The sequence below is a fragment of the Tamandua tetradactyla genome, chromosome 14 (genome assembly GCF_023851605.1).
Source record: "Tamandua tetradactyla isolate mTamTet1 chromosome 14, mTamTet1.pri, whole genome shotgun sequence".
Classification (NCBI taxonomy): Eukaryota; Metazoa; Chordata; class Mammalia; order Pilosa; family Myrmecophagidae; genus Tamandua; species Tamandua tetradactyla.
The window spans coordinates 86,014,148-86,042,147 of NC_135340.1; the positions used below are offsets into that span (position 1 = coordinate 86,014,148).

General features: G+C 48.6%; 1 protein-coding gene across 1 annotated transcript in view; it reads left to right on the plus strand.

Annotated features, from left to right (window-relative positions):
• CORO2B (coronin 2B) overlaps window positions 1-28,000 on the plus strand; it is a 141,350-nt gene that overhangs the window by 61,277 nt on the left and 52,073 nt on the right. The window contains exon 2 of the mRNA XM_077128341.1: window positions 14,775-14,975. Coding sequence (XP_076984456.1) covers window positions 14,775-14,975 — 201 coding nt within the window. The remainder of the gene's footprint in view (window positions 1-14,774; window positions 14,976-28,000) is intronic.

A 28,000-nucleotide genomic window follows, 5' to 3' on the forward strand; every position in this document is an offset into this window, starting at 1 on the left:
GAATTTATACATTTTTTTCCTTGTTGCCTCAATTTTAAATTGGTATATTCATAGTTTTTTGAACAGGAGGTCTAGAGGGAGGAGAGTCCAGAGTTGGTTTTATGGCTCCAGGATCAAGGCTTTTTCTGTCTTTCTCGACTACCTCCTCCCTATGTTGGCTTTTTGATATTTGGCTTGGCACCTTGTGGTCACAATATGGCTGCCACAGCTCCAGGCTATGCATCCTCTACTGCAAGCAAAGACAGGAAGGAGAGGATCAGCCAGTTATTCCAAGAAAGAGCCCCTGTTGCACATCTCTCTTCTTTTATTATCAAGAAAAAAAATGTTTCTCAGAAACCTCGCAGCAAACATCTTGTTTATCATTGGTCACTCCTAAGAATGAGGGATGCTAGGGCAGTAAGTGTCCTGCCTTTTCAGCCTCCATAGTGGAGGTGGGTAGGAAATAGGTGGTACGTAGCCAATCAGCAGCATCTGCCTGCCACACCTCCTTTCTCTAGACACTTGCACTTCTGCATTCAGGGAACACTTAAGAGGCAAAGGCCATGGAACAGTTCTGAGGTTGTGCTCAATTCTTCTCCCTCCCAGAGAAAGCTGATTGCTTACCCAACAATTAGTTATTGACTGCTATGTGCAAGGCACTGTGAGGGAATCCAAGAGGATGGAAACTGTACTGAGACATTGTTATTCCTAGTTTTTACAGATGAGAATGCAAGCTCCAAAATATTGAGTAACTTGTCCAAAGTATGCAAAGTACGTGCCTAGTAAGCAGTACAACTAGAATTTCAGCTCAGATCTATTGGCTTTAGAGTTCCTGCTCTTTCCAACCCTTAAGCTGCATGTGGGCCCAGCCTACAGCCTTCTAGAGAAGACCTACACATATAAAGAGAGGCAGTCAGACCATGAAGTGCATGACAAGTGCCAGGTGAGGGCTGCAGCCAGGAAACGCTGCAGGTGCTCGGGGAGGGACAGGGTCTGAGTACCACTGGGGCCAATTTATTGATCTCTTGGCACCGGCAGCCGCCCTGGAGAAAGTTCTGATGCATCTGCACAGGAGGCTCCCAGGAAAGAGCTGCTTCCTCCATCCGGTGTAGACAGGCTGCTGCGATGGCTCAGGGCAGCTGCCCAGGGACGGCCACGTGTCGTCCCTTGGCATCACTGCACTGGGTTCTCTGCTGGTTGCTAGAAACAGACTCTCTCAGATGACTTTTAGTAAGGGGGGCGGATTGTAAGTTTTCACACAAGGGCGGGAATGTCTTTGGCAGCCGGGTCTCACAGACCTCCAAGGTCGGCCACGTGGCCAGGCGTCAGGAGCCTGGAGTGACATCTGAGAGCTGGAACCTGCCCAGGACCCCCCTGGGTCTCTTATTGTCTGCTCGAGCCCCACTTCTGGGATGTGCGAGTGCTCTGAACTAGCCCCTCCTGCTTCGGGCCCCCTTTCCCATTTCTGAAGCAACCTGCAGGGCCCTGTTGTGTAACTGCACACAGATGACCTGTGCGGTGTGCAGCCTTCGTGGTCTTACATGAGGTGGATGTGCAAAGAAATACAGATTCTTTTCTCCCAAGCTGATCGGGTCTCCTTTAGGAGCCCCACCTGGAAAAGTAATAGGGATAAAACACTTACACTCACCCCAGCCCAGTGAAGTCAGTCTGGTTCCATAACTTAAACCTGTGATGTAAAGGCTCAGCCTCTTTCAGGTAATTTGGCTTCTGCGTGAAGACTCCAAAAGACTCACCTTTCAGAGCTCCTCCCCTCTGGCTCTGTTCCAGGATGGCATTTGGGGATACAGGTGGGGCTTATGTGACCTCAGGTGCTGGGAGGAAAAGGGACCCCTAACTCTGTGCTGGTCCTTAGACATGTCCATGCTGATACCCATGCTGTTCTGCCCGACCCAGACATGCTGTGGGCGTCTGTTGCTGAAGTCTGCAGCTGGCAAACTTGTGGCCTATTTTTTCTTGGCCCTGAAGCCAGGGCTCATCCCCAGTTGGGCCTTTGCTGGCCTTGCAGATTGCGCTGAGCCCACAAGTCCCTACCCACTTTGCCCCAGACCTACACTGTCTTCCCCACAGCCTCTGATATCGTTGCCTTGTCCCCCATCGTGGCAACTTCATGGTGGCCTGTGGCTCAGGCCTTCCACAGCCTCCTCAGGGATGTACAAGGACTGTTGGATTTTCTCCACCAGCCAAGGGCTGAAGGAGATTTAGGAGTGCACGCCAGGCCCTCTCTGTCTGGTCATGCCACTTGGCCCTCTTAATTCTATGGGGTCATCTCTTATTTGGCTCTGGTCTGCCCCAAACTGAATCTCTCTCCTTCAAAAATCCCAGCACCACCCTCACTCTGTCAACATATGGCTCCCTGAGGTTTGCGCCCAAAATAGGGGCAATCAGGACACATCTGAACACTCGCTTCCCTTTCTTTTCCCTTCTCATTCCCAGAGTCATTCAGACCGCAGGAGGTGCGCTGTCTTCCCCCACTGATGTCTGACCCGGCCTCTCTATGAGCAGATCAAACAGGCCAGACACTTTATGCGCTTGCAGAATGAGACGGGGTTTAGAAAAATCTCTCTGTTAGTAAGTCTGGCTTTTAAGATTATCGTGTTGCACAAAATCCAGTTTGGGATGTCAGAACCTAATTCTTTTTTAGATTCCTGCTTTAACATTTCTAACCCTTTCTGGGTAAATGAATGCTGTGTAGGGACTAGAAGGAAGGAAATGTGATATGCAAGAGTAAAGCAGGCAAAAGTATTTTTAAAGTAAAAATGATCTCTTTCAAACTTCTCTGTCCTCTCCTCTCCTCTCAGCTCACAGCCCCTGCTTGTTTCTGGCTCCTGCCTCTGCCGCCAACGGCTGCCTCAATATAGCTCACATTTCAATCCTTCAGGTGGGAGGAGCCTATGGTTTAGCCAATCACCGTTGAGTGTGAGTCACTCTTACTGGGCAGGGTTTTGGAGCTGAGCCCGGAGCAGGCTCAGAACGGCTGCCCACGCGTCAGGTGCCCAGCCCTGGAGGGTCAGGAGGGACACAATGTGGCTGCCTAGAGGGCCGCTGCATCCTTTGTGAATTTGGGTTAACAGAGGCCATGTTAGGGAATTACTGCCCCCAAATCCAGGAGGACTCCCCTTTCCTTGTCAGGTCCTAAATTAACTAGTAGATTCTTTTTATAAAGCAGCAAGTGAAAGATGGAGAACGTCATGAGACAGATATGAGTCAGAAGGTTTTTCAAACAAGAACCCTTTTATCTCCTCAGTAGCACTAAGTTTAATCAGAAAATTACTGCTCTAATTTCTAGGCCCTCAGCTGGTCAGGCCCTTTGAATCGTTTCCCGACTCTAAGAGAAAATGGCGACTCCTACACACACACATACCTCTGGAAAAGGGGTGCACCGTGCAAAAGATTTATCCTCAAATAGGCTCTGTGCATGTGACCTGGTGTCGTTTCACTGTGAGCAAATCGATGCACTAGCCTCTTTTATACCCAAGACAATTAATGGTATTGTAAAATTTGCAACTTTTCCTTTCTCACTTGGGGCTTTGAGAGATTGGCTTCCTCTATTCTCTAATATGACAAGATGACAACATGGCAAGCTGCCCATCCTCACCCATGCCCTCCCTTGATTGCAGTTTAGATAAACTACCTCCTGGGAAGGGGAAAGCCCAATCTTTGTTTATTAGACCATCTTTTTCTGCATTGTCCGGTGCCAGGTAGCCAAAAGCTTGGTCTGTGAGGTGAGTGGTCTGAGGATCCCCGGCTACAGTGACCAGTGAGTAGGGGCTCTGCCAGGACCCTGGGGCCCAAGGAGAGGCAGTAGCCTGCCCCGAGGAAGCCCACGGGACTCCATCGCATCAGCCATTTCAGATTGCGCCCTATCCCGGCAAGCACTCTTAGCATGTTATTTTAGGAGATGTCACTATAGGAAACCCTCTCAACCAATGCAGGGTCTGCATGGTAAACAGAGGGAGCCTTGCAGTGCCCTGGCTGAGGAATCCCCCAGAGGGGACGGAAACCCACATCGTGGGAGCATCCACCGTGTGCCACGGACTGGGCTGGGGCACTCTTCCAAATCATCCTGGGGGACAGGCAGGGTGATGGGCCAGGCCCCCTTCCCAGGAAAAGAGCTTTGGTGGTGGCAGCTGTGCCTGGTGTCTCCCCAGCTCAGCCGTTCATGAAGCAATGTTTGTAACCTACCAAGAGGCTTGGCCACCAAGAAAGGGAGTGTGTGCATTAGAGATAAGTGGACAGAGAACCCGAAGTCCTGGGCTGAATTCCACCAGCCCTTATTGAGCACTTAGTGTGTGTACAGTCTTGAAATTGGCAGTCTAGGAATGAGAATAAAGCCCTTGAAGGATGCAGGGGGCCCAGCTCTTTTCCTGACTCACTGCATCACAGCATGGTTGTCAAGAGCAAATGAGACCACCTAAAGCACTTCTCAGTGTACAAAATTGCTTTATGTCATAATATTTGTATAACAGTTCCCAGTTCACGAAGTACTTTCACATACATTATTATTCCATTGGCTCCTCACAGCTGTCCTTGGAAAGAAAGTACGAGTTATTTCCCTTGTACAGATGAGAAACTGAGGCAAGGGAACTTGTGAAAGGTCACAGAGCTGGGAATGACCCAGCCAGGATTCAAACTAGAACTCTCTGGAGGGCCCAGGGATTAATGCATAATTCTGGGACCAGCAGTGGCAGCACTGATGGAAACGTATTAGATAGGCAAATTCTCAGGCCCCGTCCTAGACCTACAGAATCAGAGCCTCTGGGTGCATGCTGAAGTTTGAGAAGCACTGAACTAGAACAGTATTTCACAACTTTGACATAATCACCTGGGAATCTTGTCAAGATGCAGATTGTGATTTCAGTCCGGAGCTGCCTGGAATTCTGCAGTTTTGCATTTCTAACAAGCTCCTAGGAGATGCCTGTGTTATTGGTCCACAAGCTATACTTTGAACAGCAAAGTTCCCAAATGGGAATCACCTGAGGAGCGTGGTTTAAAATGCAGGCTCCCCGGCCCACTTGCAGAGAGTGTGATTCCACAGGCTTGCGGTGAGGCTTGGGGACCTGCATTTCCACACAGACTTGAGGTGACTGAGGCAGGTGACCTGTGGTTCATACCTTAAGGAATCTTTCCCTGGAGTTTGAGCTTGCAGGCTATCCACCCAAGCCTGGTTTTCAAAGGGATCCCCCTTTCACTCCCTGCCCTGCCCTGAATCGTCCACCCGATTTCCTCCCAGATTGTGGGTTAAGAAGGTACCCATGGGAGGTTATCCCTGAGCCAGTGGGGCCCTCAGCGCCTCAAAATAGGTCAGGAGTCTGGCACAGACCAGGCTCGGTGGCTACAAATAGAAGCCATCTGTTGGGCCTGTGCGCAGATCCGCCTCCCCAGCCCTGCCTGCGTAGAGGAACACAGAATTCGAAACCTGGGTCGACGGTGGGTGCTTCCCAAACAGGGGCCTGGGGGGCTGCTCTGCCACTCCCTGTCCTAAATACTGCCACTGGGGGTCTGCCCACAGGGGCACAACATCCTCTGTTCTGGGCAAAGGAAACACTGTGAACTGAGAGTAAGGTGACCTTGCTGTGTGACCTTGGACAAGTCACTTCCCCTCTCTGGGCCTCAGTCTGTAACATGAGATGCTGGATTTTAGTAGACCTAAGCGTCCTTTTCTGTTCTGGCATGCTTCGGTTCCATGAACGCCTTTTTGTGTTAGGACCATATGGAGGAAAAGGTTAGACCCCGAAGGAGGCAGACATTTCCTTCTCCAGGCTTTCTGCCCAGACTGGATGTCACCAACTGGGCATCTGGCCCTGTGGACGAAGTTTGTAATTGGGGAGCACAGGGGGGCTTTTGGAGACAATTGAGAGGTCATCTGGCCCAAACACCCTGTGAGAGAACAAAGGACCTGCCAGTGAATTAGTAACTGAGCCAGCTGGAATGCGGGTCTCTGGCATCCTGGATTAAAGGTCTCTCCTTGAACCAGTGGTTCTCAAACCGGGTTCCATGCAGCTCCAGGATTCCACATTGCAGAACCAGAGCAATTGCGTGTTTAGAGGTGCTCACAGCACCCTTCTCAGCTTATGCTCAAACAGCTTTGATTTTGACTGTTTTATATTTTGGAGTTCAAAATATAACTGGTTTATTTATATGCCTGGTTGATACACACATCTCATAGGAGAGGGCAGGGGGCCTGGAGCAGGAAGGTGCCTTGTCCCAGGACACGAATTGGTGAACCAAACAAGACCTACAGCCCCAGTCTTTCCAGGGTCCCGCGGACCCGGTGCTCTTGCAGGAGCGTGGCAGGCCAGGCCAAGCCAGGGACAGGAGGAAGCCTGAGACCTGCCCGGCCGTCCAACCACAGGCACGGTTTCTGCCCCTAGCTTGTGTCCTTACCGCTGTCCCCTCGCAACCCCTACTCTCAGCACCCGCCCGGCCCCTCACATCTTGTCCAGTGACCCCGCCCCTCCTCTGCTCCCTGCAGCCGTGGCACTCCTGCCACTGGGCCACCTGGGCTGGGCGCAGCACCTGTGCCTGGCTTCAGCCTGAGACCTGGGAAGCGGCTCAGCCAGAAAACAAAACAAAACGGTCTTTCTCCGACAGCACGTGAACAGGGAGTAAAACATCCCAGTGAACTGTCCCCTGAGAACAAGTAGCCAGCAGTCACCAGGACAAATCTGAGATGTCTCCTGGTTGTCTCCAGCTGCACAGCTCTCCCCAGGGTGCTTCCTCCCAGCTCTTTCATGCAGATGTAGCCATGGGTTCCCACACCCCCACCAGACCGGAGCCAGAGATAAGAAAAAAAAATGTGTTCCAGTTTGAGGACCACATTTTAGTCATTATCATCTAGAAAACGTGCCTGCTGGCCACAATAAATTATTTTGGGGATCCGAAGACAGGATACAATTTGCTTCCATGTGGCTTGTACACAGTGATTATCTCAGACGAGAAAAAGGCCAGCCTCCATTTCTTGAGAGACTACAAGGGCCATTCAGAAGTGAAATGATTAGTTCTTCCTTCCGGGTTGTCCCTCCCCAAGTGGGGTGTCATGGCCCCGGGCCCAGGGAGAAGCTGCCAAGGAGCAGGCCCGGCAGCTGTGCACATCCAGAGGCCAGAGCCTCTCCATCCTTCCTCCTGACACTTGGCCCAGTCCAGCCTGCTCCCCTTCCCAGCAGAGGCTCGCCTTGCCTTCCTAAGTAAACACTTGATTGTTTGAGATCAGGAGCCCTCCCTTACAGGAGAGGGGGAGAGGATAGAACAGTGTTTGGCAAACACCCACCTTGTCAGACCCTTTGCATTTGCTCACTTCATTGCATCTAGTAAACTGGGTGGTATTATTCCCACTTTACAGATAAGGAAACTGGTGTTCAGAGAGGTTGAGTAACTAGCCTGAAGTCACACAGCTAGCAAGTGCCAGTGTCAAGATACAAATTTTTGGATTCTCTCTGACTCCCCAAACCCTGCCTACCATGCAGAGTCTTAAAACTTTGTGTAGTGTTCTGTAGTATATGGAGCAAGTGGGGGAGAGTAAGAGTTGGGGTGAAGAGGCTGAAGGAGGCGAAGATGGGTATTATATTGGAAAGACTAATAGACTAAGGGTCAAAAGTTCTTGGCTGATCTCTCTCTCAGCCAACACGAAAAGCAAACTCACTGCCTGCCCCCACTCTACATGGGACACGGCTCCCAGCGGTGTAAACCTTTCTGGCAACGTAGGACAGAAATCCTAGAATAAGCTGGGACTCAGTATCAAAGAATTGAGAAAATCTTCTCGACCAAAAGGGGGAAGAGAGAAATGAGACAAAGTGTCAGTAGCTGAGAGATTTCAAACAGAGTCGAGAGGTTATCCTGGAGGTTATTCTTATGCATTATATAGATATCACCTTTTTAGTTTAAGGTGTATTAGAGAGGCTGGAGGGAACTGCCTGAAACTGTAGAGCTGTGTTCCAGTAGCCATGTTTCTTGATGATGATTGTATAATGACATAGCTTTCGCAGTGTGACCGTGTGATTGTGAAAACCTTGTGTATGATGTTCCTTTTATCTACGGTATGGACAGGTGAGTAAAATATAGGGATTAAAAATAAATAATAAGGGGAACAAATGTTAAAATAAATTTAGTAGAATAAAATGCTAGTGATCAATGAAAGGGAGTGGTAAGGAGTTTAGAAAAAAAATAGGGGAAACAAAGGCTAAAATATATTGGGTAGATAGAAATACTAGCAGTCAATGAGAGGGAGAGGTAAGGGATATGGTATGTATGAGTTTTTCTCTTTTTTCTTTTCATTTCTTTTTCTGAATTGATGCAAATGTTCTAAGAAATGATCATGGTGATGACTATACAACTATGTGATGATATTGTGAGTTATTGATTATATACCAAGAATGGAATGATCATATGGTAAGAATGTTTGTGTTTGTTTGTTATGTTTAAAAAAAATTTTTTTTAAATACATATAGGATTACATTTACCAAAAAAGAGGAAAGTTTGCACAAAAATAGTACAGGATGTGCCTAATTTACATAAAATTTGAATAAACAGAATGCTGTAGCAAAAAAAAAAAGAGTTCTTGGCTGAAGTCTTAATTCTGCTACTTTTATAGCTTGTGACTTTGGGCAACTCTCTTAACCCTTCTGAGCTCCAAATCAGTCCCATTTATATTTTAAATAGGATCATAATATCTGCCCAGCTCTGCCCCCCTGGATGGCTGTGGGGATCAAATGAGGTGTTTGGAGAAGGTCCCGGCCGTGGGAGGGCTATTTGTGTCCCTGGTCCCCTTGGTCATCCTGTACCATCACCAGCAAGGGGCCACAAGCAGACACTGGGCTCCGAGGCCTTGCCATCCTGGTGGCAGGGAGCCCACAGGAGCCGTGTCCAACACGGAACCTCAGCAAGTTGAAGTCAAGGCCAGGGTCTCTGAAGGAGGGTCCTGACGCATCTACATCCAAAGAAGCAGGAGATTGTGCCCGACCATGGCTGTTGCCCTCACACCACAGTGGAAGATTGTGCAACGGGAATCATCGTACGTTACAGGAGCCCTGGGCTGGGCATGGGGACAGGATAGAGGCCACGCAGAAGCCAGAAGGAGCCGCATGGTGATCTGGTAACTGACTGTGTAATAGCTGGAGAGAGAAGACATACATACCTAAAGCTTAAAATAACTGTCCAAGCATTAAGCAGCTCTACGGGATGCCCTTTGAGGAGAAGGAACTTTCCAGATGAGAGCCATTGTCATTCAGGGTCACAGCAGCCCAGCCAGGGAGGCATGTTGATCCCTGTTTTTATAGAAGAATGTGCCCCGCCGGGGCGGCGGGAACAAGATTCCTGCCCCTCACTCTCTGACGCCAAAGCTTGTGTTTTCTCTCAACACGATGTCTTTATAGTAAACAGAAGAACTTTTAAATTTGGCGGCTAAACAGGCAGCTAGTTCCACCCACTGTCGTACACTGTCATCGACTGGAGGTCATCCATTTGCATCTTGAATACCCCTGAGACAGGGAGATCATCACCTATCCCGGCAGCTTCCCTTCCCATCTCAGGTAGCTCTAAGTACTAAGAAGGCTCTCCCTTTTGTGGACTGCAGATCTTGTGCTCATTGGTCCTGAAAGTTTCAGATAGACAGTGTGCCCTGCCCTCACTGGGCTCAATTGGGAGATCCACTAGATCCCACTAAGATCCACTAGGGTAGGACCCCGGGGGCATAAGAGCAAAAGGTCAGATTTTCAGGTCACCTCTTGGCTTCCCCCACCAATTTCCCTTGAGGTCTGGGCAGCTCCCCCAGTCCCAGGCCTCGGCCACCTGCCTCTGACAGCGCCGGGAGGAGTCTTCACCGTTCGCAGCCTGCATATCCTGCACGTGAGCTCAGAATGAAGTCAGCCCCTTTGTAACGGAGGGTGAAAGCCCAGCCTTCCCAGCCTGCAGACATCTGGCTTCGGTCCCCACTGTGTACAAGCCCTCAGCTTTGGCCTGCCCAAAGCCAGGGCGGGCGCCATCATTCTAACCTCTGTTCCCTCTGCCCTCTCTTTCCCCCAACCCGAGCCAAGTGATTAATGAAGGAGATGTCTTTAAATCCATCTAATGAAAATTTTAGACCTGACCCCTAAAGTTCACAGGGATATGACTTTGATGATGCCATCAGGTAACACGCGACTAGAATATTTTAGAACACAGCAGACCTGGTCTCTTCAAAAAGGCAAAATATCATTAAAAAAAATAGGTGGTGGGTGTATTCTAGATTAAAGAAGGCAAAAGCAATCACAGCCAAATGCAACATATGAGCCAAATGCAACATATGAACATATGATTGGATCCTGGTTCAAAAATAAAATAGCTGTGAAGGTAATTCTTGGAAAAATACAAACATGCACTGGTACTAGATAACAGCAAGAAATGGTTAATTTTCTTAGATGTCATCGTGATGATGTGGTTATATAGGAAATTGTGGTCCTTCCTTGGGAGGAGGCCAAGTCGTGGTGCTTTGCAACTTCCTTTCAGATGATGCCACAAAAGAAGAGAGAAAGAAAAACACGCACACACAGAATGAAAAGATACAAAATGTTACCACTCATTAATGTAGCGGTAGATTTGATTTTACCATTCTTTCAATTTTTTTGTGTGTGTTGAAAGTTTACACAGTAAAAAGTTGGAGAAAACTCTTGTACTGCACCAAAATTATATGGTAGACTCCAAGAGTCAAATAAAGGTTCACAGTCAACTCTGAGCTTGCTGACTGTCTGAGTTTTGATGCGTTCCAGTGGCCTGCAGTGTGGAATTGTGGAATATTCGCAGTTCCTGCCTCTAGGGAACTTTCAAGGATTGACTAGTATATACCTGGTCCTGGAGCCTTGTCAGTGTCCACTGCACAGGGATGGCTCCCTCCTCCCTGAAGCTCACCCCAATCCCTGCCCTCCTATCCTGACCTCATGCTTCTGTAGAACTGACTGGCAGTACGATTTGTTTGCCCCCGTAGCATCAGTTGGCTCGCATTCCTGTAAATTTCTCAGGCCTGAGTTTCACCTCCTCCACTGATTTGTAAAAAACTTAAAGGCAGGGACTGGATCTGATGCTTTCCAGGCACCTCTCGGGAGACAGGCCCCACGTGAGCTGCATTGATATCTCTTCCTTGACTGGAAATTTGCACCTACTTTATCTCGTTTTGATTCTTTAAACAGTCACATAAAATAAAAAGAGTTATCGTTCTCCTTTGAGAGATGGAGCAACTGATGCTCAAAGAGGCAGAGTCTTCAAGGTTAGCGGGAGTCAGGAAGGGAAGTGGCGCCCGGGGCCACGGACTCCCTTGGCTCAGCACTCTGCCTCTGCATTGCCACGACCCCTTGCTCGCGGGTTAGCCTTGGGCAACGGAAGGCCCAGTGACGCGGAGCCATTGGGCAGCAAGGTCTCCCGGCCTCCCTGCCCCTACCCCTTCCAAAGGCCCAGCCCACCAGCCAACATGGCACTGGGCTCGCTGACAGCAAAGCCCTTGGAAAGAAACTCTCCTTCTTCAAGGCTGCCGAGAAGGCCCTCGTGTAGCTTTCCTGCCATCACGGAGCTGACATGCAGGCAACAAGGTCTTGGCAGGGGGAGTGCCGGTGGGCCAGGGGCTCCACCGAGGCCACTGTGGGTTGCAGAGGTCAGACTTGAATCAGATCATGAAGGCTAAGGTTTGGCTGGGCAGAGAGGAGGGAGAAGGCATCCAGGCCGAGGAAATCCCCGAGCAAGAAACAGGAGGCAGGAAGGAGCAGGCACACACTTCCTCTCTCTTTTGTGGGAACTGTGGAATCTAGAATGTTCTACTTGGAAGGGACAAAGAGATTCAGAGCATTCCCACCTCTTGACTATTTTTGCCCAGTCCGTGTATACCACCCATACTATATCTACTTAGTATTTTTCTTTGAATTGATTTACTTGTTTTTTTTGTTAACTTGGCCTCCTTAGCGATAATATCTGTGAAGCGATGGGTTTGGCATGCACGTTATATTTTTTCAAATGCACGTTAAAATAAACAGATGACTATTAAAATTAAAGCTTCATCTCTGTGCTATGAAAAGGATCTCTGAGTTACCCCCTGGGCCTCCACTTTGGGATCACTACTGTAACCCTTATGAGGAGCCAGATGCCCAGAGAGGGGAAGGGGCTTGCCTGAGCTCACACAGCCAGGAGCAACCAAACACATCTCCCATCCAGTGGTCTTGCCTCTCCAGCAGGACTTTGTCCTGAACAGCCTTGAGCAGAACTCAGCAGAGAGAGAAGGCAGGCTGGAAAGGGTGCAGTTAGGCAAAGAAAGGGAGGTGAGAAGGCAAGAAAAAAGTGGGGTAGAGGGTGGGGTGGAGGGTGGCCTTGGGCTACGGAGAGGAGGCAGTTGGAGAGGCAGGGTGGGGCCCAGAGAGGGGCAGAAAGAGGATTTGCCTGCAGGTGAGGAGCCTTCCTGAGATTCTGCTTGTTGGATTCTAAACGTCTGCCTTCAACAAAGAAGTCATTGTGGTTTCACTCTTGGCTTTATTGAAATCAAATGCAAATTGATTTTGTTTTCAGTAAAATGCCCAGAGCTGGTCTTTTGGTTTGTTGTTGGTGTTTCCTTTTGTTCTTCTTCTCCTTGGAAATTTCATATTGAAAAATTAGTCTGGTCCTAAAATGCAGAGCCTCTCTGGAACATCAACTAGTTCCATCCCCCTATTCCATATTATTGACAGCCCCTTCCAACATGAAAAAGCTAGAATGGCCATAGCCCAAACACCCCTAAAGAGTGGGAGAAAGATCAAAAGTGATGGTGGAGTTATACCAGAAGGTCGGGTTTAACAAATGAGTATGACTGCTGAATCATTATATTGATATATTTTTTTTAGTCTCCAGTATCTTAGAGCAGCTACAAGTAAAAAACCTAAAATTGTGGGATTGTGACCCATACCAAACTCTGAAATCTGTTCTACATCTAATGGCTGGGATGTGGTTTGAAATTTGTTGCTTTTTTGTATATATGCTATTTTTTCACACAAAAAAAGTCGATTGTGATGATAAGCGCCCACCTATATGATGAGATTGTGAACCACTGATTGTACACTTTGAATGATCACATGGTATGTGAATATATAATATATATCAATTTAAAAAATAATAATAATAATAAAAAAGAAATTCATCTGGCCCTTCCTGTCCTGAAATGGAGTGGGAAACTCAAGGTGCGTCAGGAGATTGGCAGGAAGGTAAGGTGACTGATAAGGGCAAAGCTTACCAGGCAAGAAGCAATTGATTTTTTTTTAATTAATTTTTAATTTTTTTTTTAAATACCAAAAAACACCAAACAAATGCAAACATTCTTAACTTTTGATCGTTCCATTCTACATATATAATCAGTAATTCACAATATCATCACATAGTTGCATATTCATTTCTTGGAACATTTGCATCTATTCAGAAAAAGAAATAAAAAGAAAACAAAAAAATTCATACCTACCATACCCCTTACCCCTCCCCTTCATTGATCACTAGCCTTTCAATCTAAATGTATTTTAACATTTGTTCCCCCTATTATTTATTTTTATTCCATATGTGCATATTGATTTTTAAAAGCTCTTATTGAGCCCTGGGCTGGGCACTTGCAGGTGGCTCATGACATTTGGATGAGCATCTGCCAGGTCAGGGCACCTCTCCAGGCTTGCCCTTCAGGGGCTTTGCAGGGCTCCCCTGTAGGAGGCTCCATCCTACAGCCACGCTGGAATCCGTCCTGGCCAGCCCTCCCTCCTCCACCCACCGACAGGCACACATCTGTTCTGTCTCTGTGCCCGGCACGGGGCAGGCATGGGGTAGGAGGCAGCCAGACATCTATTCGCTGGTTTATTGGTTAGAGCCGGTGTCAGCCATGGTGGACAGGGAGGGGTGAGGAGGGGTCCCAACTCCATTCTCTAGAAGAGGGGCTCCCAAACTTCAGTGTGCATATGACTCATTGGGTGGGGCAGGCAGAGAGATCTGGATGAAATACTGATTTCTCTCAAAATAGGAGATTCAGTGTCTGTACTGGAACCCAGGAATCAGCATTTCTCACCAACCTCCCCTCACTCTAGGTGATTTTGATACAGATGCTCTGTGGTCACATATTGAGAAATCTTGCACTACAGGGTAATCTGGCCTATGAAAGGCTCTCAGAGTTATAGCCAGGAGACCTGTATTCATGGCGCTACTTATTCGCTGTGTGGCCTGGGACAAGTCACTTAACTGCTCTGTGCCTGCTGCTGCTGCTGCTGACAATGATAATACTTAGGAATCAGTTTTCTGAGGATGTGCCTGTGGATTAGAAATACTGGAGGGAATTGGAGAGGGGGTTGGTAATAGGTGGTCTTTGGCATCCTGGCACAGCTGTGAGCATGCAGCCTCCTCTGGCTGCCCCTCCCATCCTGGACTGAGCACAGTCCCTGGTTCCCAGGGGCAGCCCATGCATGTTGCTGGATGGATGGTTTGTGTACCACGTGGCAAGTTCCCTGGGAGTGAAATGATCCTACAAGCCCTCTGAAAGGTGGGATGGGTGTGTGTGCCAAGAACAGTGCACGCCCTATGCCAGTCTTTGCTCTCGCAGGACTTGATTGAAAGAGCACCTCATCTACTACAGGGTTGGGTCCAGATTGGGACCTGAATTCTCAGAGTCTCCTTCCCCCTTCTCCCCTCCCGAGGGTGGGCACCAGGTCTTCCTCCCTTCTGCTCCCCAGGGAGCAGCTGCCCCACCCCCACCCCACCCCGGGGCTCAGTTCTGGCCCTTTGTGGAGCATGGTGTGAATGTAGTTTCTCCTGGCTCCTGGCAGATGTCCTGGCGTCCACAATACCGCAGCTCCAAGTTCCGGAACGTCTACGGGAAGGTGGCCAACCGGGAGCACTGCTTCGACGGCATCCCCATCACCAAGAATGTGCACGACAACCACTTCTGCGCTGTCAACACCCACTTCCTGGCCATTGTCACCGAGAGCGCTGGAGGCGGCTCCTTCCTCGTCATCCCCCTGGAGCAGGTAGGTGGTTCCAGCCCTGGCTATGGCTTCAGGACAGAGAGAAGCCACCCTTGAGCACTCATTCCTGGTCCTGTTATCCTTATTTTCTCTGCGTCCCCTGCTGGCCACCCTTAACCTCCTCATCGAGTGGCCAGGGGCTTTGCCTTCCCCATGGTTTCCCTGAGATTCACCAGAATGAGTGCAGCCCTGAGGCCCAGCAGACCTGAGAACTGTTCCCCCGCCTTGCCCAAACATGGACAAGTCACTTCCCCCAGGGGATTTCAAGTTTCCTTTAGCCCAAGGGATTGGAACACACCAATTCCAAGACCAGGTCCAGCTCCACATTTCTGAGTCCCAGATGTCCTTATGGTTTGGAGCTGGAAGGGGTGAAAATCTAGCCATCAGCACATTGGGCATCTGCAAAAATGGCACATCCATTGCAAAAATATTGGGAGCTCTCCACTGAAAATACTGGAAGGAATCCCCCCTGACACTCTACCTCCTCTCCGCCACCACCTCCCACCTCTTAGTTAGAGATTTCCCCCTTCTGAGGCTGCTTAAGTGAGTCTAGCAAATTAAATCTGCAAAGCTTGGTCATGAAATGTTTAAGCTGAGGCCCTTCAGCACAGTCCCACGAGGCTGTGGGAGGTCACGCCCCTCAGGGCCAGCCCAGGCTGTCGGTCCTGCTCATTTATGGCTGAGTTCCCAACTTCAGGAACTGACTCATCCTCGCTCCCCCCCTCCACCGGCCCGCTCATGGGAAGGAGGAGGAGTTATGTTGAAGGGAGCCTCAGTTTTTGAAATTCACCGTCAGTTGGTGGTGGAGGATTGATTTTTCCAGGCTCTCCTGCCCACACTGCGCGAGTGCAGATTTGGAAAAGGCTTCAGCCAGATGATCCGTTCCTCTGAAGAGGGGCAGCTGCGTGACGGCAAGGACAGAGCTCAATGCTTTGGACCTCTGCCCAGAGAGTCCGAGGAACTGGGAACCTAGTGGCAGGAGATCTGGGTTTGGGTTGGGCTCTGAAAAGAAGGCTGCACCTTACGTTCCTGCAGCAGGAAAATGGGGGTAATAATCTCCTCCTGTCTATAGCCACCATGTTGCTACTGAATGGGTCAGTGGACATGAAAGCTCCCTGCAGAGCACACAACATGCTGAAGATGTTTTGTCACTTTCTTCATAAAGCTGTCAGCTCTGCCATCTTTACCTTGCAAATGCCCACAGCAGCCCTAACACATTCAGCAGGAGTCTGAAAGGTAGTTTGCCTCCCTTCCTGAGCCAGATGGCCCCAGGTTTCTGTCTACCTCGTGAACTAGCTCTGCTCCATCCACTGCGAGCCTGCAGCTCCCCAGGAACACGTGGGCTGGTTCTCACGGGGCCCAGCCGTGGCTGCACCTACTCCACTTTGTGGCTTGCAAAGGTCAACAGTAATGTGCCACAACTTTACACAAATTAATTATAGATGGGTTACAGATCTAAACATTAACAACAAAAATAAAGAAAAGTTCTAAATGTATTATAGGAAACTAGAGAGCAGTTTTTAAATAATGCAATGAGGAAAGACTTCCCAGGCAAGACGAGAATCCCAAAAATCACAGAAGAAATGATTAATAGATTTAAATATGTTTTTCTACTTTTAGTTTTATTTTATTATTATTTTTTACATGGGCAGGCACCGGGAAACAAACCCAGGTCTCCAGCATGGCAGGCGACAACTCTGCCTGCTGAACCACCGTAGCCCACCCTAAATATGTTTTTAAAAAAGAAACAAATACAAAATGTCTGTGCTCAGTGATACATCTTAAACAAAATGAAAATGCAAGCTATATACTAGAGCACAATATTGCAATATATAACGGACAAAAGATTAGTGTCCAGAATATGTAAAGAGCTCCAGAAAAATCAATAAGAAAAAAGAACCCAACAGCAAAATGAATGAAGGATATGAAGAAGCCATACACAGAGACAAAAAGTATCTTTTTAACCTACTAAATTAGAAAAAAATTAAAAGAGTAATAATCTTCAGTACTGCCAAAGGCATGGGGGAACAGGCAGTCTAATATACTCTTGATATGATATAAATGGGGACAGCCTTTTTGGAAGCAACTTGGAAGTATCTGTTAACATTTAAAGATACGTAGCCCCTGGCCAGGCAATCCCACTTCTAGGAGTCTATCCTACAGAAATTTTTTTTTCAAGTGAATAAAAAAAATGCCTGCAGGATTTTTTAGTACACTTGATTTTTGCAGCATGTTCATAATAGTGAAAAGCTGGAAACCACTTGCAGGTTCACCAATAAAGGAAATGAACGAACAAATTTGGGGACATCCACAGAAAAGGCTCCTAGATGGTCTTAGAACTGGTGACATAGAGCAGTCATTCTCGAACTTCTCAGTCTCAAGGCTGCTTCCACTCTTAAAAGTTACCGAGGACACTAACAAAATTTCATTTATCTGGATTATATCTATTGATAGTGTATTTGAAATAAAAACAAAAGCATTTTTAAAATATTTTAATTCACTTAAAAAATACGCCCATTTCATGTTCTCATAAAAATATTTTTTCATGGAAATAGCATTATTCCCACTCAAAAAAACAGTGAGAAGAATAGCATTGCTTTACATTTTTTGCAAATCTTTTTAATTTCTGGCTGATTAGAAGACAGCTGTATTCTCGTATCTGCTTCTGCATTCAGTCTGTTGTGATATCAGACGTCATGCAGCCTCTGGAAAACTCCACTGTACAATTGTGAGAGAATGAGAATAAAACAGGCTAATAACATCTTGGTATTATTGTGAAAGTAATTTTGACCTGATGGAACCCCCTGAAAAGGTCTTGAGGATCTTCTGGGGTGTCTAGAACCATACTTTCGGAATCACCGATGCAGAGGATTATTTGATTATAAAAAACTACTTATGACATACTATTAAATGAAAAAAAAAGTAAAAGATAATTAATCCCACTAAAACTATCTACCTATGTATCCATCTATCTATCAGGAAAAGATTGAAAAATATATACACCTACGTTAAAAGTCGTCATTTCCAGTAATTTCCGAGTATCAGGATTATGAGTGCTCATTAATTTTCTTCTTTTGTCTTGGCTACATCTTGTTTGTTTGTTTTACAATGAATAGTCCATGTTTTGTACTTTAGGGAGGAAACAATAAAAGCAATTGACTGATTTGAAGAAGGAGCCTGAGGTTTCTAAGCCACACAGCCCAGAGAAGGACCGGGGTCTCTGGGCAGCCTTTTGTCGATGGGGTCCCCATTCGCGCGGTTTCCCTGCTGTGCTCCCCATCAGATGGATCTCTTTATATAAAAGAACTTTTCTATGCCGGAAGTACCAGCTCTCCGTTATGCGTGTTGCAAATATTTTTTAATTTCCTCCCAGAGTAACGTGTAAATATGAGCTCGCGGTAGAAAACTCACCCCTCCAGACTGCGGTGCCATAGTGAGGAAGTGGGGGTGGGGGGCGAGTTCCGCTAGGATGGGAGCGTGGGGCAGCTGTCTGATCTGAGGGGTCCCTTCCGTTGCAAGGAGGACCCCGCGGGCTGAGATTTTGCGGATAAGTGTCCCTCCCCCAAAGAGGGGCGACTCGCCAATCTGCTGCCTCCTGTGGCCAGGACTGAGCCTGCAGGCGCGGGCGCTGCCGGGGGTGGGAGGTGGGTGGGGCGCGGGGGGTGGGGGTGGGGGTGGGGGTGGGGGTGGGGGTGGGGGTGGGGGGGTTCAACCATGAAACCTGATCACACGAAATGTCCTCACTTGCCTGGCAGGGTTGAGATGTGTTATTCCACATTAGTCAGTGTTCCAGGAAGGAGAGGGTTAGAGTCTCCTCCTTCCCCTTGAGCACTTTGATAGAAATCTCCGTAAAATCAGGTTCCTGGATTATTCAATGCAAACCCCAAATGATTTTGGCCATTTCCTTGGTGACTCTGAAACACGGCTTTGAGTGTTAGTTTGGGGCTGTGCCACTTTGCAGAGATGACCTTGTGGTGGCATCCTGTGGTACCCACACTGAATGGTCCCAAAGGACTGTCCTGAGCCACCAGGTCACAGAAAATCGTATCAGCTTTAGTGCTTCTTTCCTAATTCCCGCCTCCCGCTGTACTATCAGGGGTCCATTCTCATTCCTTTCTCGCGTCTCTTAAGACAAATGGGAGAAGAGCCCGTGCCCAGGTTGCTCAAATCCCTGCCCCAAGACCTAGCCTTCGAAGGGAGGCTCTGACTCTTCTTGGGAGCGTGTCTCCCCTCATGCAGTTTCCTTCAAAGCCGGCTTGCTTGAGATTCCAATATTTGTTATTTAAAACTTTTCTCCAGGGTGGGAAGCGATGTCCGCAACAACTACAAACAGCAACAACTAATTCTTTGCCCTTGTAAATCACCCTCTATCTCCAACAAACCCTGATATTCTCGTTAGGCAGGTAAGCTTCATTTTATAGCGAGGGAAACCGAGAGTGCAGCGACGGGGACACAGCTGGTCAGAGTGGGAGCTGGCCCGGAAGCCCGTGCGCTTATTCCTGAATCCATGACTCTTCGCACTGCCCGTGATGCTGGCAGACGTTTAAACTCAGGCTGGCTGGTGGGTCTCAGAGTGGATTTGCTGTCCCTGGGGTGCTTGTCAGGTCTGCTATTGTGAAGGCCAGGGTCTGTTTTTTCCCTAGTTAACATTCAGCTACCAACTCCCCCATCTCTGGAGTGGAATGTTAAGCTGCAGATGGGGGTAGCAATCAGCACCCTGATTGCCTGGCACAGCTGGAGGAGGCTTATGAATATTCCAGAGACCAGGCCCTGTGCCCGGCGCCCTGATTAACCCCTTGGGCCTCCCCAGGTCCACCGCCCCTTTCCTGCTGCACTCCACCAGGGTGCCTGCTGTCAGATCCAGGCCACAAAACCCAGGCTGGAAGCACACAGTCTCACATGCCTAAGCTTTAACCAGCTTGCTGGTGTCCCAGCCAGCATCTGGAAGTAAGGAAAAAATCCTGGCCTGGACATCAGAAGTCTGGGTTTTTCCTATAACCCAGTGACTTCCAGCCCAGGCTGTACAGTAGAATCATCCGGGGAGTTTTTGGGGGTCTAACAGATCTGCCACCCTTGACTCTCACCTCAAGTTCAGTACGGAAGAATAATTATTCTCCCCCCTTTCACAGATGAAGAAATTGGAGCTCAGAGAAGTCAGCTGACACTTTCAAGATTGCACAGCACAAAAGTGGCAGGGCCAGAATTCAAACCCTGATGCATTTCTGAATTGTCACTTCCTTCCTCATCTGTAAAATGGTAACACAAAGGCCCACTCTGCCCACTTCGCAGAGGGCTAGGGAGGGGCATTTTTGTAGGCATGCCTTGTATTACTCCCATTTGAACGTCTTCAAGGATTTACTTTATTGAGCTCTTCTGATGTGCTGATACCACACTTGTCCATATGTTCTGGAAGCCAGAAGAGCAGGTATTTCCTAGATGGCAGCCAGAGACGCAGAGAATGCATCCAAATGCAGAAGACCTTGTAGAAGCTTCCTCTCTGAAGGGAAGAGTGAATAAATGAATGAAAGTAGCAACACTTCCACTTGGCAAGGAGAGACAGGGAGAGGGGTCCCAGAGCAGGGGACGAGACAAGACAGCATCTTTCCTTCAGCCGTGGCATATGGATTGGGCACCCAGCACCATGCCAGGCTCTGGTGACCTAAATAACATCAGGCCTGGTCTCTGAGGGGGCCCAGTGGGCTTCCCATTGGTGGGCCCAGGCAAGTGGGAGCTCTCGGAGATGTTCCTGACAATGTCTTGCGCAAGGAACCAGCGCCGTGTCATGTGGGGAGAGCTTTTGAGCATAGCCATTTTAACTGCTTCCAGAAGCCATTAAAAATGAGAGGATATGATTGCATGTTCCAAAAACTAGAGTCCCTGATAGATCGATGTTCAGATTTAGCTGCATATAATACAAGTAGCCCAGAAACTCGACTTTAGAGCAGCTGCCTGACTCTGGGTTTGGCATTCTGGGCTTGGTAGGGGTCATTCCTACCGCTTTGTGCAAAATCTGCAGCCAACCCCCACCGCATTGTGTGGTGCAAGTTCTCACTCATTCTCCACCTGCCAGTGGAACATTTCCCTTGACCTCCAAGGCAGGGAGGGGTGCTGCATTCTCTTCTCTACACCAAATTGCTGTGGCCTCCTCTCACTTCCTCTTCTAGTTCTGGTCTTCAGGGTGGGAGCCTAACTATTGCCCCAGGACGGCCCAGCCCTGCCGGGGTGGGCAGTGAAGGTGGGCTGGAGCAGGAATCTTAGCAAAAAAGTCCACAAGGCATCACAGTGAGGAGAGCAGAGGCCTGAATCAGGAGAGCAGCACAGGATAGTGGCTCTAGAAGTGAACAGACCTTGGCCAAATCTCTGCCTTTGCCACTTAGGTGCTATGTGACCTTGGACCAGTCACTTAACCTTCCTGTGCCCCCGTTTTCCCTTCTGCAAATGAGGAGGTTGAGTCACATGATCTCTCGGGTTCATTTTTGTTCTCACCTTTCTCTTTTACCACCGTTTCTCTTCACATAGATCCTCACCAGAGGCTGACAGGCACTGTGCAGAGTGTAAGAATGGCTCCTTCTCGTCTGTTGAGGCCTAGCTCAAAAGCTGCCATGGAAGCATTTCATGTCTGTCGTTGTTAGAGCATTTCCTATATGCTTTCTTATTTTCTAGGTGGTTCATCCATCCGTCCATCCAAATCTACCCGTCCATCCAACACAAGTTTAATTGGCACCTAATACGTTTCAGTCGGTTCCAGTTCTGGGGATGCAGCAGTATCAAAGACCAGGATACCTGTGTCTGCCTGAAGTGCACAGTTAGCTGCATCCCTTGGACTGAGAGCCTGAGGCAGAGAACAAGTCTGATTTGCACAGGGTCTAGCATACAGTAGGTGCCCAGCAAGGGTGCACTGGGCTGACCTGAGGCCAACTTCCCCTCTTCCCTTCACTCTCCTACCCACCACCCTGGTATTTTCTCTTTGCTCATCCAGGCATCCCCTCCCCTCCAAGCCCCAGGAGGATGCGGCACCCTGCAGGGGCTGCCCAAACTGAAGAGGGCTGCATCCCCACTTACAGACCGTAGAATGCCATTGCCTGACCCACCTGCTCTACCTCGAGTCGAACCCGGGACTTGGGGGCCCATTTAGCTCTGTGGCTCAGAGCGTATTTGAGGTTTAATATTAAAAGTAGAGAAAACAAGTGTCCAGCTCAGTGTTGAGAACTATAATAAAATTTGACTTCCTTAATCAGAAGAAGCCTGCGCTTCCATTTCACGTCTCAGTGGCCCCTGCCGCGGCACCCCCATACAGCCCACACTGCGGTCCTCAGACCTTCTCTCCCTGCCAAGAAAAAGCCCCAAACCTTCATGGCTGCTCCCCTCTGCAGCGAAGTTTCCCCCTCTCTGGGGGAATTCAGAGAGCCTTTTCTAAATCCATTTTTCAGATCTTTCCTCAATCGCTCTTTGTGCTTCAAGCTGCCTTCCGCTTGGTGCAATTTGCATCTCAAAGCCGCTGACAGTCTGAATGTACAGTGAGTGACTTTGGGAAGGGGGTGGGGGGGATTTGAGCTCTGAAAGAGGGATAAGTTGCAAGTTTATTCCATTTTTCTGAGGCCCTGAGATTGACAGCCTTGCTTTTTGTTTTTCCCTTTTTTGGAAGAATGACTGCTTATTTTTGAGAGAAGTGTTTCAGTACTGACGGGTAAGCCCTGCAGCAGAAATGGAGGTGTTGCTCTCTTAATTATATTTCAGGGCTGGCTGCAGGATGGGGGCGAGGGAGGTTGTAGAGGGGTCCAGGGATGCAGCCTGGCTAGTGGGTTGGGAGGTCAAAGTATCCATTCCTCTGTGTCCATCCAGGACTTCAGCTGAGCTGTCCCCTGGCTCCACTCCTCTTCCAGAGCCAGAGCTGGCAAGGCTGGAAATAATAATTCCTGGTTCACTAAGACTGTGAATTCGGGGCCAGAGAATTGGAAGCAGATGGGGGGAAAACAGATCCTGGGCTCTGACTCTGTCTAGAAGCACCTGCCTGGAGTACAGACCAGTTTGCCAGTCTGCTTGATCTGCTACCCATTTTCCTTCTAAAGTCCCAGACCTTCCCATACCTTTTGGAATCACGGCTCCATCCCTTCCCAGCTATAAAACTTTGGGCAGGTAACCTCTCTGTACCACCGTTTCCCAATTTGCAGAAGAAGAAAAAAAAAGGTACTTGTTTCTCAGTGTGCTGTATAAAAGCAGCTAGCCCCTGGCCTCGAGCATGGCGCTGTGCTCAGTAAATAGGAAACTGGGGAAATGCCTGCAACTTTGGTCCATCCCCTCCCCTTTTTCGGTCCACTCAGGTCCAGAAATAGTCCAGGGCTTTGGTGGGCATCAAAACCTGCAGCCTGCCAGAGGGATGCTTGTCCTTGGCCTTTTTGCTCCTGCGCCTTTGCCTGTTGCAATCCTGAGTGCTCCTAGCAGTACGCCCCACCCAGCCGACACAGGCAGGCACCCAGAGCCCAGCCATGTGTTCCCCAAAGGGAATGGGGATGGTGGAGCAGCCTGCCTAGGGAGGTGTGACTGACGTCCCTGTACCAGGCTGAGTATCTGGGAGTAGAGGAATTGCAGAAGGGGACTGGGCATGCTTTGAAGCCTGGTCATGTCCCTCTGAAGTTAGCCTGCCTGCTTAATTCCAAATTAATTGTGAGTTAAGTACAAGTTAAGGCAAACAGCAAGTGCTCAATAAATCCTAGCTATATTGCTTCTATTATTATAACCAGTAGAATAAGATTCAGGTGAAATGCAGGCGGTGGAAGATGGTGGTGAACAGTTGCTGGGAAAGTGGGACAGGGACACTCTGGAATCTAGTTGGCTCATAGCCAAGGCATGGCCTGTTAATTTGCAGTTAATTCACGGTTAATTGCAAATTAACAGGCAGTTCTGCTGGGCCCAGACCTCTTGCTCACCTCTGTGCTCTGAGCAGGCCTGAGGCCACAGGTCCCCTCCCTATTCCCAGTTCCCAGTGCCCCATCTTCAGTCTTACCCCGACACAACACCAGAGCCAAGGAGATCCCAGAGATCACATATTCTAAGAACCTCGTTTTACCCACTTCAAATTCTAGCCCCAGAGAGGGAAAGTGACTCATCCGAGGTTGCACAGCACACCTGGACAGCCTCACGCCCCCTTCCCAGGGCCCATGCACTCAGCCAGTTCTCAGAGTCCCAAGATTAAATCTGCCAAGGGGTGGATGCTGACCACGGCTTTCCTCTACCAAGGGGATTTGCATTTTGATTTAAGTTATAATGAAATCTGAGGAAACCAAACCCTTGATACCCAAAGGAATGTGTGGTTAATGGTGGGATTTCAAGACTGTAGGGAGATGTATTCACACCGGGCAAGCATCCCAGGCCCCTGAAGGTCGATAGACTCATCTAGTCTGTCAGGTCTGAGTCTGCAGCTTCCAAAGCCTCCCTCCTACAGTCCCTGTCCTTGGGAATCTCATGACTTCAAGGAATAAAGAGTTGTAGGGTCCATGAGAGGGGTGGGGAGTGGAACTAAGATGGCCTGGCTTGAATCAGAGAACCTCCCTGAGGGCCGATGGGGCCTGAAGACCTTGGCTAAAACCCTTACTGGCCTTTCCCATGGTAGCTTCCAGCACAATGACTGCCTGTTTGCCTTGCCTGAGAAACTCCAGGCCTGATGTATTCCTTAGGGCAGTTTCCTTTTCTGCATGGTCTTCCTTGAGCCCCTGCCCCCTCCCCAACCCCCCATTCCAAGGCTCTTAAAGGGCCAGGTCACCTTGATGGGGTGGCTGATTGGGGTGGTGGTGTCACAGCATTCACAGCTTCTTAAATAAGAGATTGCTCTGCAGCATCAGTGGCACGTAGAACTCGCCTGTTTTCCCCTCTTCCATCCCACTCAGCCAAGACTTTGATTTTAGTTGCTAAGCAACCTCTTCCTAAGTTTCCAAGAGGGTTTTCAGGTGAACACAGGAGGGGGATGTTAGGTGTGGCACTGCATTTTATAGATGGGGACACTGAGGCCCAGAGAGGGCAAGAGACTTGGTTGAGGTTGCACAGCTAGTTAGCAGGGGCTGGTACCAGAGCTGTGAGATCTCATTTCTGAGAGTCTGCCCACATCTCGCTGCTCTCCCAAATCCCCAGGTACCAGGTGACAGGGTAGCAAACCTTTCAGAATCCCATTGTACTCACCTAACCCCCATCAAGAGAAGCAACCTGCTAGCAACAATGCCTCAGGGACTTTCCATCCCCTTTACCCAGAAAGGGAGATAGTACACCCAGCGATTAGGCACACAGGCTCAGTCATCCTTTGCCCGGGATTCAAGTCCTGGCTCCAGCTTACCTGCCATGTGCTTTGGCCAAGCTACCCAGCTATTCTGCGCGTCATTTTCTTCACCTGCAAAAGGAGGGAGAAGCTGGTCCCAGTCTTGGGAGGCTGTTCTGAGGACTTAGGGAGGCATTCCCTAAAACCCTGGAAGGGTGCTGGTGCTGAGCCCCTCTGTGCACATGGGCGCCAGTGATCCTGCCCTACGGGGCCCACTTGAACCCCTCCCCATTTGGGCATCACCCCCCCCCTCACTCCGTATGCCAAGGGACTTCAACTTCAATAGTGGGATGTCACAGGGATAATACGGAAGTTCCAACTTTAGCTTTTAAACACATTTTGTTCAAACAAAACTGGTCCTTAACTTTTGGGGGGTGAGGGGAATGGACTTCTTTGGCATTGAGGGAAAGTACATGGAACCCTTTATAAAAGAAAGCTATTAAGCACATAAACTAAAATAAATAGAACTACAAAAGAAACCAATCATATTGAAATACAGCTATCAAAATGTATACCAGGACTGTGGTATAGTAGTATATGTACTTTTTTTTTTCTTTTGCACCCTATATGGCAGGGGTCACATTTCATTCTTTTTCCACCTGAGCATCCCGCTGGTGCAGCACCATTTGTTGAATTTTTGTTTGTTTGGGGGAAGTGCACAGGCCAGGAATTGAACCCGCGCCTCCCGCAGGGCAGGCAAAAGTTCTCCTAAGAACTACCCTTGCACCCCCAGTACATGTGCTTTTATACTAATGTGTTAAAATGACATCAGGTAGAGGATGTCATATACGACCACTATAATTTCAAAGGAATCGTGAACATGAACATTTTGAGATGACAGTAACAGGGTAATATGCACGAAAATATCGGTGAGGTCTACTGATGAAAAAGTGATAGGTTCAGCTAGTGCTCCTGGGGCTTGTTGTCTGCACTTATAAATAAAGGAAATATTAGATTTTTCAGCTAGCAGTAAGTAAAAACAAAGATGCGATTTCTCTCCTATCCAAACTCATAGACATTCTAAAGGGGGTCTAGAGACCCAACTTAAGGACTCTCGAAATACAATCTCAGGTAGAATATCATTGTATAAAGTCAGCGCATTCCCGGTGCCTGCCCATGCAAAAAAAAAAAAAAAAAAAAAAAAAAGCAGCACAAGCAGACCTGTTCTGGCTGCAGCTTGGTGGGGCCGGGGAAACGCGCGCTTGAACGCCGCCTCCCCTCCATGGGGGCGCCCTAAAATCCTGAGCTTCGCTGGCAGTCAGGAAGGCTGACTTCTCGTACTGGCTCTTTGTGAGTGGGGCCAGTCCCTTTTCTTTTCTGGGCCTCAGTTTCCCCATCTGGAAAACGAGGTGCTGAACCCATTGTGCCCCGGGGTCTTGTCCAGTTCTGGCATTCTGTGAGTCTGTGCATCTCTTCCCCTGGAGACAAAGGCCTCAGAAGCTTGGGTCTGCAGGAGCCCTGGACCAGAGGGAGGGAACAGCTGGGGCCAGGCTGGCCAAGTCCCAATTGTTCAAGGGAGGAGGAGGAGGAGCTGCACGGCGGCGCTCTCCAAAGCGACAGCTGGGTGAGCCTGGCTGGGGGCCTCATCCGCGGTTGCCATCTGTGCCTCCTTCCTGCAGTGGGGCCGGTGGGGGTGGGGGTGGGGGAGTGCAGAGGGGCCAAGGCCAGCCTGGAACCTGGGTGGAAGGGGGAGGGACTGGCCAGGAAAGAGCCAGGGAAGAGCCGGGGAGCTTACTCTTGGGTGCTTAACCCTTTCCACCCTCCCTTTTCCCACCCTGGCCTTGTGGAATCGTTGAGAGAATTCACACTATAGAGGGTTACCCAGCCCTGTTAGACTATATAGTCCAGTTGGGCTATTTTGACTGTGTGACTTTGGGCAAGTTACTTAACCCCTCTGAGAGTCTGTTTCTTCCTCTGTCCAAAAGACATCATTCCTAAAACCTACCTCTTGGAGTGGAACCGGGTTTAAGTGGCACAGTGTAGGTAAAGAATCCCAGTACAGCACTGGCACTGGTGGCCCCTCCTTGTGGATGCCACCACAAGGCTCATCAAGAAAGAGCTCATGCTGGAACCCTCAGATGCCCCTCTTGGTTGAAACACGACCACTGGGCTGTCGTGAAACCCTGAGGAAGGGTCTGTAAAGTGTGCTCACCATCCCCAGGCACAGGGTAGCAAAAGAAGCCAGACCCCATTGATTGTACGCTTCGAATGGATTTGTATATGTGAATATATCTCAATAAAACTGCTCAACAATAATAAAAAAAAAGAAACCAGATCCAAAATAGAACACGCCGTATGAGTCCACCTGTGTGAAGTGTTAAAACAGGCAGAATTGGTCTGTGTTGATGGAAGCCAAGATAGTGGTTGCATTTTGGGTGGGCATAAGGAAACTTTTAAGGGGGAGGGAAATGTCCTATATCTTAATTGTGGTTGTAGTTACCTGAGTGTATACATATGTAAAAATTTATCAAGCTGAACCTTTAAGATCTGTGTATTTTATTGGATATTAACATATCTTGGTCAAAAATTTCAAATTAGGAGGGAAAGGGTGCTTTTGAAGTTTTGATAATGACAAAATTGTCTTCCAATGCATTTGTAACAATTCAAGCTCTCACTGGCAACTTAAATCTATTTCTTTACCCCCTTAAAAAAGCCGTTATCAAACTTTTTAAAAATTATTTTCACCCAGGAGATAGGTGGAAACTTGCAATTAGCATATTTC